The sequence below is a fragment of the Oncorhynchus nerka genome, linkage group LG10 (genome assembly GCF_034236695.1).
Source record: "Oncorhynchus nerka isolate Pitt River linkage group LG10, Oner_Uvic_2.0, whole genome shotgun sequence".
Classification (NCBI taxonomy): Eukaryota; Metazoa; Chordata; class Actinopteri; order Salmoniformes; family Salmonidae; genus Oncorhynchus; species Oncorhynchus nerka.
Genome location: NC_088405.1, coordinates 45,967,862 through 45,980,322, shown reverse-complemented (window position 1 = coordinate 45,980,322; position 12,461 = coordinate 45,967,862). Strand labels below are relative to the sequence as shown.

Here is a 12,461-nt window from a genome sequence, read left to right as displayed (position 1 = left end):
ACTCTGCCAAGTATTGTCTCTTTCTGTAGTGTAAAACATCCATATTGGCTCCCTAAATGCACTTCTTTCATAACATCCTCTGTTCTTTCTTCTCCTAAACAGGAACTATGTGTCCTACCTCATCCCCATGGCCATTTTCAACATGGCCGTCCAGACCTTTGTTGTCATTACCTCCTACAAGTCCATCGGCCAGAAATTCAAGAAGACCGGAAACCCCAGGGTAAGAAGTGTTAACTCGAAATAACACAACGACAAGGTTCCAGTTTAACAACGTTTACTAAACCGTATTAGCACACGACATGGTTGCCATTGCACTCAGGCCAGGTTCATCAACAATGAGACTGCTGCTCAGGCCCACTAATAACAGAGTGATAGCCTGTAATAACAGAAAAATAGGGATACTTAAAACTTAACATCCTCCCACTTTTCTTTAAAGGCAAATAAAACATCAACAACATAATTAAATGTCCAAGTATTATTCAAGTTCCCCATTACAAATGGGTTGTGTGACAAAGTTTTTATTTGTATTCCTCATTCTGCCACTTTCCATTACTGAGAGCCTGTAGGAGCACAAGACCGGATGCTCCCTTGTTAGTCTGACAGTCAGCAAACTGTTCCTTTGTGGTCGACCACTAAATCTTATGGATTCTCTGTGCTTGAATAAGTTCTTTGATGCTGCTAATCTCAAGATTAAGTATTTTCTGTGACAGACTTGGTTGACTTCACAGCATCAACTAAGGAGTAGTTGTCAGTGACACAAACTACAGGTAGAATGTGTCGTTTTTGTCTCACCATTTCCATCCACAAGAGAAAGTGTTTCTCCACAAGTGTGCTTCGGACAACACTTCTGATCCTTTTTGACTGCCAACAGATAGGTGAGAATCTTCCTCCTTCACCCATTAATATGATTAGATGTCCACCTTGTGTGCCTCCACTTGAAAGGTTCCCTAAGGAAGCATCACTGAAGACAATTCGTTTCAGAATCATCTTTTCCAACATGCTGAAACTTTAGTCACTTGTTGTGATTTCAGTTTGCGAACAACTTTGTTTGCCTCATGAATGGCTTGTACAGTTGCGTGTTTTGTGTTGGATGCCAAGTTGCAGCCATCGAACATTACATCAGGTCTGCTCTGTCTAGCAGCCCATAGAATTGAACCTATATTTGACCTCAATTGATCAGCTTCAATTCCACGGAGAGGGGAATTGCTTTGTACGGCTCTTGAAGAATCCATGTGGATAGGTTGAAGATTCTTGATTTCGCTTTCCTGTTGCATCAGTATTGTTCCATCAAATGTAATAAACTCTATGCCAACGTAAAAAAAAATGATCATGCTCCTCACGGCCGACCTGGAAAACAGCTTTGAGGTGTGGAATCACAGTTGTAGCAAAGGTCTGTGAGCCATCCCAGAAGAAGTCATCAACATGATAGGCAAGTACTCCAGTCACATTGCAGTCTTGATCAAGCCAATAGAAGACTGCAGGATCCACTTTTAACATGTTTTCACCTGTACTCAACATTGTTGCCTTGACTTTGTTGTACCAGTAGAGTGATGCATCCGCCAGGCCATACACACACTTTTTTTTTGTTTCCACAGTGTTCCTTCGCTCTTAGCTTCAGGCGGAGGTCGGATGTGAATGTCCCTTTACAGCTCTATTCCCTGCAAAAATACAGATATGATGTCTATGGAATGAAGTTTCCATTTTTTTCTGGCAGATCACTGTCATCAGCAATCTGAGTGACTGAGGCACATGTCGGTGAGTCTTTTGCGAGTCCTTTAGCAGCCAGCTCCTCAAAACCTCTAGGCACTAGGCATGCTTTTGTCACTATTCCAGTTAACGATTCTTTAAGGGTACACACCCACCTTGTTGAGACACATTTTTGGGCAATGTCTTTGACTTCCTCAAACACTACATTTTTCCTCCAATTACTGAACACATCTAGCTTAGCTGAGTCAAATGACACGTCCTTTGTTTCAAGTACATCATCATTTTGAATGTCATTCTGTTTTTCTTGATTTTCCTTTGGTTCAATTCTGAGAATATCAGCAAGTGACAAGACAGCTGACCCTGTTGTACCAGAAAGTGTAGCTGGTTCAGAGTACTGCAAGTTGTACCAGTTCTGGTATTTTCCTTTGGCTTTTCCTGCTCGCCCATTGACGATTGCTGCATGTAGAATACCACTTATTTAACAGTTTGTCCAGTTTTCAGATTGGAACAACCATGTTGTCTTAACACACGTGACTGTTGTTGAATATTTTCCTCATTTGAACACTCAACAGTATTACCTGTGGCATGGTTGAAGGAGTTTTCTCCATTTCCTGTGTCAGTTTCAGTGTCCATATCATTGGATGCGACATCTGGTAGGTTTGTGTCTGTTAATGTGTCCTTTTTGTCATTTTCATTAGGAGGCTGATTCTCAGCAACAGCCCCTCTATCTTGTTGATCATTTACTTTCCGCAATCTTGAGTGATTGCACCCTGACAATGGTGCCTCCGTGATTCACAAATATCACCACACCATCTTGGCCAATGAACACTCCTGGTCCTTTCCACTCTTGACAGTCAACTCATTTGTAGTACGCTTTGTTTCCAGTCTCGTACTTCTCATCGGTGGGTCGAAGCTGTTTACGCAGAGCCTTGCAAATTCTCTCTGAACACTGCTTCAATGAACGCTTTTCTCGGTGCTGTCGCACCCATGCACTCACACTGGTCTCTTCTAGTGCTGGTGGCGTGTCAACCAGTACAGAGGGAAGATTAGGGTTCTGCCGAACACTAGTTGGTATGGGCTGTAGCCATGAACTTTGTGCATTGAGTTTTTTGCCATCAAAGCCCAATCTAGGGCTGTTTTCCAGTCACATCCATTGTCTTGCTTCACTTTCAGCATAATCTCTGGGAGTGATTGATTATGTCTCTCCAGAAGTCCATTGCTCCATGGACTGTATGCAGCAGTTGTCTTTACTTCCGTGTTTAATTTCTCTGCCGTTTTTCTTATTTCATTATTATTGAATTCTCCTCTATTGTCACTGTACAATTTCTGGGGCAGGCCATGCACACTTATCCAGGAATGAATGAAGTGCTTGACGATTTCACTTAGTTTCTTTGTATTCACAATGCTTCCAGCACTGACGTGTGGGAAGTGGTCGATTATGCGAAGGTACCACACACTTGGTCCTAGCTCATGTAGATCTACAGCCACTGTTTCACTTTACTTGGAAGCCAGTTGCAAACCAACAGCTGGTCTTGGCTTAGGTTTGCTGTATTTCTGACATGCCTCACAACTGTTAACTATCTGCTGTAGAATGGAAATACTCTCATCATCATTATTCCCTGAACTGCTTAGTCATTTCTGAAGTCTGTCAACTATAGCATGTCCAAACTGTTTGTGAAGCTTTAACAATACTTTGTGTTTTTCCTTTGTGTTCTTGTTATCTGTGACTGTCATAATCTCCATGTGCTCTGTGTCTGTCAGAATCAAATTTTTACATGGACTCTGTGTGATATCTTTGTCTAAAATGTTTACACAATAGTATCAAATCAAAGTTTATTTGTCACGTGCGCCGAATACAACAGGTAGACCTTACAGTGAAATGATTACTTACAGGCTCTAACCAATAATGCAGAGAAAAAAGTATGTGTGTGTGTGTGTCTGTGTGGGTAAGTAAAGAAATAAAACAACAGTAAAAAGACATTTGAAAATAAGAGTAGCAAGGCTATATACACACACCGGTTAGTCAGGCTTATTGAAGTAGTATGTACATGTAGGTATGGTTAAAGTGACTATGCATATATGATGAACAGAGATATGCAGTAGCGTAAAAAGAGGGGTTGGCGGGTGGTGGGACACAATGCAGATAGCCCGGTTAGCCAATGTGCGGGAGCACTGGTTGGTCGGGCTAATTGAGGTAGTATGTACATGAATGTATAGTTAAAGTGACTATGCATGTAAGATACACAGAGAGTAGCAGCAGCGTCAAAGAGGGGTTGGGGGGGCACATGATGCAAATAGTCCGGGTAACCATTTGTTTACCTGTTCAGGAGACTTATGGCTTGGGGGTAAAAACTGTTGAGAAGCCTTTTTGTCCTAGACTTGGCACTCCGGTACCGCTTGCCATGCAGTAGTAGAGAGAACAGTCTATGACTGGGGTGGTCTTTGACAATTTTCAGGGCCTTCCTCTGACACCGCCTTCCTCTGACACGACTGGCAGGCAGCTTTGCCCCAGTGATGTACTGGCTGTACGCACTACCCTCTGAAGTGCTTGCAGTCGGAGGTCGAGCATTTGCCGTACCAGGCAGTGATGCAACCGGTCAGGATGCTCTCAATGTTGCAGCTGTAGAACCTTTTGAGGATCTCAGGATCCATGCGAAATCTTTGTACATTTACATTTACATTTAAGTCATTTAGCAGACGCTCTTATCCAGAGCGACTTACAAATTGGTGCTTTCACCTTATGACATCCAGTGGAACAGCCACTTTACAATAGTGCATTTAGGTCTTTTAAGGGGGGGTGAGAAGGATTACTTTATCCTATCCTAGGTATTCCTTAAAGAGGTGGGGTTTCAGGTGTCTCCGGAAGGTGGTGATTGACTCCGCTGTCCTGGCGTCGTGAGGGAGTTTGTTCCACCATTGGGGGGCCAGAGCAGCGAACAGTTTTGACTGGGCTGAGCGGGAACTGTACTTCCTCAGTGGTAGGGAGGCGAGCAGGCCAGAGGTGGATGAACGCAGTGCCCTTGTTTGGGTGTAGGGCCTGATCAGAGCCTGGAGGTACTGAGGTGCCGTTCCCCTCACAGCTCCGTAGGCAAGCACCATGGTCTTGTAGCGGATGCGAGCTTCAACTGGAAGCCAGTGGAGAGAGCGGAGGAGCGGGGTGACGTGAGAGAACTTGGGAAGGTTGAACACCAGACGGGCTGCGGCGTTCTGGATGAGTTGTAGGGGTTTAATGGCACAGGCAGGGAGCCCAGCCAACAGCGAGTTGCAGTAATCCAGACGGGAGATGACAAGTGCCTGGATTAGGACCTGCGCCGCTTCCTGTGTGAGGCAGGGTCGTACTCTGCGGATGTTGTAGAGCATGAACCTACAGGAACGGGCCACCGCCTTGATGTTATTTGAGAACGACAGGGTGTTGTCCAGGATCACGCCAAGGTTCTTAGCGCTCTGGGACGAGGACACAATGGAGTTGTCAACCGTGATGGCGAGATCATGGAACGGGCAGTCCTTCCCGGGAGGAAGAGCAGCTCCGTCTTGCCGAGGTTCAGCTTGAGGTGATGATCCGTCATCCACACTGATATGTCTGCCAGACATGCAGAGATGCGATTCGCCACCTGGTCGTCAGAAGGGGGAAAGGAGAAGATTAATTGTGTGTCGTCTGCATAGCAATGATAGGAGAGACCATGTGAGGTTATGACAGAGCCAAGTGACTTGGTGTATAGCGAGAATAGGAGAGGGCCTAGAACAGAGCCCTGGGGACACCAGTGGTGAGAGGCACGTGGTGAGGAGACGGATTCTCGCCACGCCACCTGGTAGGAGCGACCTGTCAGGTAGGACGCAATCCAAGTGTGGGCCGCGCCGGAGATGCCCAACTCGGAGAGGGTGGAGAGGAGGATCTGATGGTTCACAGTATCGAAGGCAGCCGATAGGTCTAGAAGGATGAGAGCAGAGGAGAGAGAGTTAGCTTTAGCAGTGCGGAGCGCCTCCGTGATACAGAGAAGAGCAGTCTCAGTTGAATGACTAGTCTTGAAACCTGACTGATTTGGATCAAGAAGGTCATTCTGAGAGAGATAGCGGGAGAGCTGGCCAAGGACGGCACGTTCAAGAGTTTTGGAGAGAAAAGAAAGAAGGGATACTGGTCTGTAGTTGTTGACATCGGAGGGATCGAGTGTAGGTTTTTTTTCAGAAGGGGTGCAACTCTCGCTCTCTTGAAGACGGGAGGGACGTAGCCAGCGGTCAGGGATGAGTTGATGAGCGAGGTGAGGTAAGGGAGAAGGTCACCGGAGATGGTCTGGAGAAGAGAGGAGGGTATAGGGTCAAGCGGGCAGGTTGTTGGGCGGCCGGCCGTCACAAGACGCGAGATGTCGTCTGGAGAGAGAGGGAGAAAGAGGTCAGAGCACAGGGTAGGGCAGTGTGAGCAGAACCAGCGGTGTCGTTTGACTTAGCAAACGAGGATCGGATGTCGTCGACCTTCTTTTCAAAATGGTTGACGAAGTCATCTGCAGAGGGGAGGAGGGGGAGGGGGAGGAGGATTCAAGAGGGAGGAGAAGGTGGCAAAGAGCTTCCTAGGGTTAGAGGCAGATGCTTGGAATTTAGAGTGGTAAGAAAGTGGCTTTAGCAGCAGAGACAGAGGAGGAAAATGTAGAGAGGAGGGAGTGAAAGGATGCCAGGTCCGCAGGGAGGCGAGTTTTCCTCCCTTTCCGCTCGGCTGCCCGGAGCCCTGTTCTGTGAGCTCGCAATGAGTCGTCGAGCCACGGAGCGGGAGGGGAGGACCGAGCCGGCCTGGAGGATAGGGGACATAGAGAGTCAAAGGATGCAGAAAGGGAGGAGAGGAGGGTTGAGGAGGCAGAATCAGGAGATATGTTGGAGAAGGTTTGAGCAGAGGGAAGAGATGATAGGATGGAAGAGGAGAGAGTAGCGGGGGAGAGAGAGCGAAGGTTGGGACGGCGCGATACCATCCGAGTAGGGGCAGTGTGGGAAGTGTTGGATGAGAGCGAGAGGGAAAAGGATACAAGGTAGTGGTCGGAGACTTGGAGGGGAGTTGCAATGAGGTTAGTGGAGGAACAGCATCTAGTAAAGATGAGGTCGAGCGTATTGCCTGCCTTGTGAGTAGGGGGGAAGGTGAGAGGGTGAGGTCAAAGAGGAGAGGAGTGGAAAGAAGGAGGCAGAGAGGAATGAGTCAAAGGTAGACGTGGGGAGGTTAAAGTCGCCCAGAACTGTGAGAGGTGAGCCGTCCTCAGGAAAGGAGCTTATCAAGGCATCAAGCTCATTGATGAACTCTCCGAGGGAACCTGGAGGGCGATAAATGATAAGGATGTTAAGCTTGAAAGGGCTGGTAACTGTGACAGCATGGAATTCAAAGGAGGCGATAGACAGATGGGTAAGGGGAGAAAGAGAGAATGACCACTTGGGAGAGATGAGGATCCCGGTGCCACCACCCCGCTGACCAGAAGCTCTCGGGGTGTGCGAGAGCACGTGGGCGGACGAAGAGAGAGCAGTAGGAGTAGCGGTGTTGTCTGTGGTGATCCATGTTTCCGTCAGAGCCAAGAAGTCGAGGGACTGGAGGGAGGCATAGGCTGAGATGAACTCTGCCTTGTTGGCCGCAGATCGGCAGTTCCAGAGGCTACCGGAGACCTGGAACTCCACGTGGGTCGTGCGCGCTGGGACCACCAGATTAGGGTGGCCGCGGCCATGCGGTGTGGAGCGTTTGTATGGTCTGTGCAGAGAGGAGAGAACAGGGATAGACAGACACATAGTTGACAGGCTAGAGAAGAGGCTACGCTAATGCAGAGGAGATTGGAATGACAAGTGGACTACACGTCTCGAATGTTCAGAAAGTTAAGCTTACGTAGCAAGAATCTAATTGACTAAAATGATTAAAATGATACAGTACTGCTGGGGTAGGCTAGCTGCGTTGTTGACACTACCCTAATCAAGTCGTACCGTTGAGTGTGAAGTTTCTACAATGCTGCTTTTCGGGAGCTAGCTGGCTAGCTAGCAGTGTTGGTTACGTTACGTTGCGTTAGGAGAACGACAATAGCTGGCTAGCTAACCTAGAAAATCGCTCTAGACTACACAATTATCTTTGAAACAAAGACGGCTATGTAGCTAGCTATGTACCCTTTCCTGAGGGGGAATAGGCTCTCTTCACGACTGTCTTGGTGTGTTTGGACCATTCTAGTTTGTTGTTGATGTGCACATCAAGGAACCTGCTCCACTACAGCCCCGTTGATGAGAATGGGGATGTGCTCGGTGCTCCTTTTCCTGTAGTCCACAATCATCTCCTTAGTCTTGGTTACGTTGAGGGATAGGTTGTTATTCTGGCACCACCAGGCCAGGTCTCTGACCTCCTCCCTATAGGCTGTCTCGTCGTTGTTGGTGATCAGGCCTACCACTGTTGTGTCATCAGCAAACTTAATGATGGCGTTGGTGTCGTGCCTGGCCATGCAGTCGTGGGTGAACAGGGAGTACAGGAGAGGACTGAGCACGCACCCCTGGGGAGCTCCAGTGTTGAGGATCAGCGTGGCAGATGTGTTGCTACCTACACTCACTACCTGGGGGCGGCCCGTCAGGAAGTCCAGGATCCAGTTGCAGAGGGAGGTGTTTAGTCCCAGGTTCCTTAGCTTAGTGATGAGCTTTGAGGGTACTATGGTGTTGAACGCTGAGCTGTAGTCAATGAATAGCATTCTCACATAGGTGTTGTTTTGTCCAGGTGGGAAAGGGCAGTGTGGAGTGAAATAGAGATTGCATCATCTGTGGATCTGTTTGGGCGGTATGCAAATTGAAGTGGGTCTATGGTTTCTGGGATAATGTTGTTGATGTGAGCCATTACCAGCCTTTCAAAGCACTTCATTGCCACGGACGTGAGTACCACGGGTCTGTAGTCATTTAGACAGGTTGCCTTTGTGTACAGTCACTGTGGGTTTAACGTACAGTCACTGAGGGTTTAACGTCCTCAATGCAATTATTGAGAAAGCCAGTGACTGATGTGGTGTATTCCTCAATGTCATCGGAAGAATCCCGGAACATGTTCCAGTCTGTGATAGCAAAGCAGTCCTGTAGTTTAGCATCTGCTTCATCTGACTATTTTTTTATAGACCGAGTCACTGGTGGTTCCTGCTTTATTTTTTGCTTGTAAGCAGGAATCAGGAGGATAGAGTTGTGGTCGGATTTACCAAATGGAGGTCGAGGGAGAGCTCTGTACGCATCTCTGTGTGTGGAGTACAGGCGATCTAGAATGTTTTTCCCTCTGGTTGCACATTTAACATGTTGATAGAGATTTGGTAGAACTGATTTAAGTTTCCCTGCATTAAAGTCTCCGGCCACTAGGAGCGCCGCCTCTGGGTGAGTGATATCCTGTTTGCTTATTTCCTTATACAGCTGGCTGAGTGCGGTCTTAGTGCCGGCATCTGTCTGTGGTGGTAAATTAACAGCCACGAAAAGTATAGCTGAGTACTCTCTAGGCAAGTAGTGTGGCCTGCAGTTTATCATAATATACTCTACTTCAGGCGAGCAAAATCTAGAGACTTCCTTAGATTTCATGCACCAGCTGTTGTTTACAAATATGCACAGACCGCACCCCCCCCCCTGGTCTTAGCGGAGTGTGTTGTTCATCCTGCCGGTGCAGCGTGTATCCCGTTAGCTGAATATCCATGTCGTCATTCAGCCACGACCCCGTGAAACATAGGATATAACAGTTTTTGATGTCCCGTTGGTAGGATATTTGTGATCGTTCCTCGTCTAGTTTATTGTCCAATGATTGCATGTTGTCGAGTAATATTGACGGTAATGGCAGCTTTCCTAGTTGCCTTCTGCGGGTCCGGACGAGGCATCCGGCTCTTCTTCCTCTGTGTCACTTCCTTTTGCGAATAATTGGGATGTCTGGCCTGTGGGGTGTTTGGAGAATATCGTGGGAGTCCTGCTTGCTGCTGATGTTTTGTTGAAAAAATCTTTGTCTAATCCGAGGTGAGTGATCACTGTCCTGATATCTCGAAGCTCTTTTCTGCCGTAAGATATGGTTGCAGAAACATTATTGTCACGACTTCTACCGAAGTCGTTGCCCCTCCTTGTTCGGCGGTGCTCGGCGTTCGACGTTACCGGTCTTCTAGCCATCATTGATCCATTTTTCATTTTCCATTGGTTTTGTCTCGTCTTCCCACACACCTGTTTTCAATCCCATTCATTACCTGTTGTGTATTTAACCCTCTGTTTCCCCTCATGTCTTTGTCAGAGATTGTTTTATTGTCAGTGTTGTTTATTTTGTTGTGTTGGTGCGTGTCGTGTCCTCGTACCTATGTTTGTTCATGTCTGTACTTTTAGTGTTATGGAGCATATTCCGTGGACATTTATTAAAAGACTCCATTTGCACTCCATTTTGACTCTCCTGCGCCTGACTTCCCTGTCACCTTTTTGGGGCTCCTGAACTATTACGGAATGTTTGTGGCAAACTTGTCCACATTGTTGCATCTGCTTCACCAACTGCTGCAGGCGGATACAAAGTGGAATTGGTCCCCACAATGCGAAGAAGCATTCAAGACTTGCAAACAGCATCTGCTAAAGAGCAAGTGGCTTGCCCACTACAACACAGAGATGAAGCTGAGACTCGCGCGTGATGCATCTCCATACGGAGTAGGAGCCGTCATCTCACATGTTCTACCATCAGGTGAAGAACACCCAATTGCATTTGCATCACGGACTCTGTCACCAAGTGAGAAAAAGTATGCTCAAATTGAGAAGGAAGCCCTGAGCATAATATTTGGAGTGAAGAAGTTTCACAAATACCTCTACGGAAGGAAGTTCCAACTGCTGACAGATCACAAGCCTCGGTTGGCCATCCTTGGATCGAAAACAGCTATAGCAACCCTTGCTCATTGACGAACTGCCCATATCTGCTTCAGACATAGCAGAGGAAACAAGGAAACACCCAGTGCTTTCCAAAGTCTTGGACTTAACATTAGGCGATTGGCCAACCTTCATAAATGACGATAACCTTCGTCCATTCATCGACAAGAAAGACCAGATGTCCACTGATCAAGGATGTGTTCTGTGGGGATCAAGGGTGGTGGTACCTCACAAATTCCAGAGGAGACTGCTATCTGACCTGCATGAGGGACATCCAAGGATCACTCAAATGAAAGCACTCGCTCGCAGTTATCTGTGGTGGCCTGGATCATTACATTCAACAGCATGTAGGCCATTGCTCACCTTGTGAAGCTGATCGCAACAAGCCTGCTGCTGCACCTCTTCATCCATGGTCCTGGGCTGCTTCACCTTGGGAACGCATCCATGTGGATTACGCCAATGTACATCGATGTACATTCCAAGTGGATGGATGTGTTCCCTACTCAACTGACCACAGCTGAGAAGACCATCAATCGTCTCAGAAACCTGTTCGCATCCTTTGGACTAGTCAAGGAGCTCGTATCGGACAATGGCCCTCCTTTCACGTCAAACGATTTTGAAATGTTTCTTAAGAGCAACAGAGTAAGGCACATCCTGTCACCACCTTACCATCCGGCATCAAACGGAGTAGCGGAGAGAGCCGTGCAAACCTTTAAGAAGGCCTGGACTAGACTCGAAGTTCAGTCTGTGCCCAACCACCAAAGGCTTCCCCTGTTCCTGTTTTCTTACTGTAACACACCACACACAGTAACGGAATGTACACCAGCTGAACTGTTTCTGAAACGCCAACCATGTACCCGCCTGACATTGTTGAAACCAGACTTGTCAAGCACTGTGGCAAAGCACCAGCTACAGCAGAAGAAAGCTCATGACAGACACTCAAAGACTGTCAGAGAATTCACAGAGGGAGAGAGGGTGATGGTACCCTCTTTCAGACACCCCAAACGCCTGTGGAACTCAGGTGTGATCTTGCAATGCAGAGGACCTTTGACTTACCAAGTCCAAATTGGTCATCGCCAGGTCAACATTCATGTGGATCATCTGCTATGGTCCAACGCCCCAGCAGAGACATGCCGAGAGAACAAGAACAATAATGACCCCCAGGACTATTCTCCTGACTGTGGACGTACGGGAGAGACAGAGCCTGACCTTCCACCTGAACCTGGCCCACCACCGGAAGCCCAGGAGGAGCGGAGATATCCTATTCGACAACGAAGGGCACCTCAAAAGCTTGACCTGTGAGTTGAGCTGGTTAAGGAGGTAACAGACAGTAAAACAAACAAACACTTTAATATGTCCTCGATAAAAGGAAAGAAAAAGGACATTACCTGGGTTAGTTATTAGGACACAAACTCCATCTTCGGGGCAGAATAATTCCCCGGATTTGGGCTGGGCTCTGAAAAGTCTGTTTCAACCCAGTAGTTGAAAAATGTTTAAGAATGCATTGTTCAGATATTGCATTAGTAGTTCCCTAACATATTTACCTTGTTCTCTGGGAGTTAAACACTATGGGGGAGGTGTGTAGTATCTGGGATCTACATCTGTTTATATGAGTTACTATGCTGTTACTAAGGAGTAATGTATTACGGAGGTGTTACATTACTACACCTAATAGGAAATGCACATGCGCACTAGGGTGCCGGGAACTGTAGAGCACGAGGGGTTTTTCACTAAACGAAAACTAACTGTACTCCCGTCTCCTGCCTGGTCATTTCTCCACAACACAAGTATTACACCCTAGAGCAATAATACCACCGCAAGTGTTTGCTTTTTATCGTCCAGATTAGTGACCCGTGTCCAGATCCCAAGTTAATTTTTCCAACTTTCATACAACCTCTTCTCATCGAACCGAGGTG

General features: G+C 47.3%; 1 protein-coding gene across 2 annotated transcripts in view; it reads left to right on the top strand.

Moving 5' to 3' along the window:
• LOC115135382 (RPE-retinal G protein-coupled receptor-like) overlaps positions 1 to 12,461 on the top strand; it is a 41,687-nt gene that overhangs the window by 18,560 nt on the left and 10,666 nt on the right. For both annotated transcript variants that reach the window (XM_029670028.2, XM_029670029.2), the window contains exon 5: positions 103 to 220. In XM_029670028.2, coding sequence (XP_029525888.1) covers positions 103 to 220 — 118 coding nt within the window. The remainder of the gene's footprint in view (positions 1 to 102; positions 221 to 12,461) is intronic.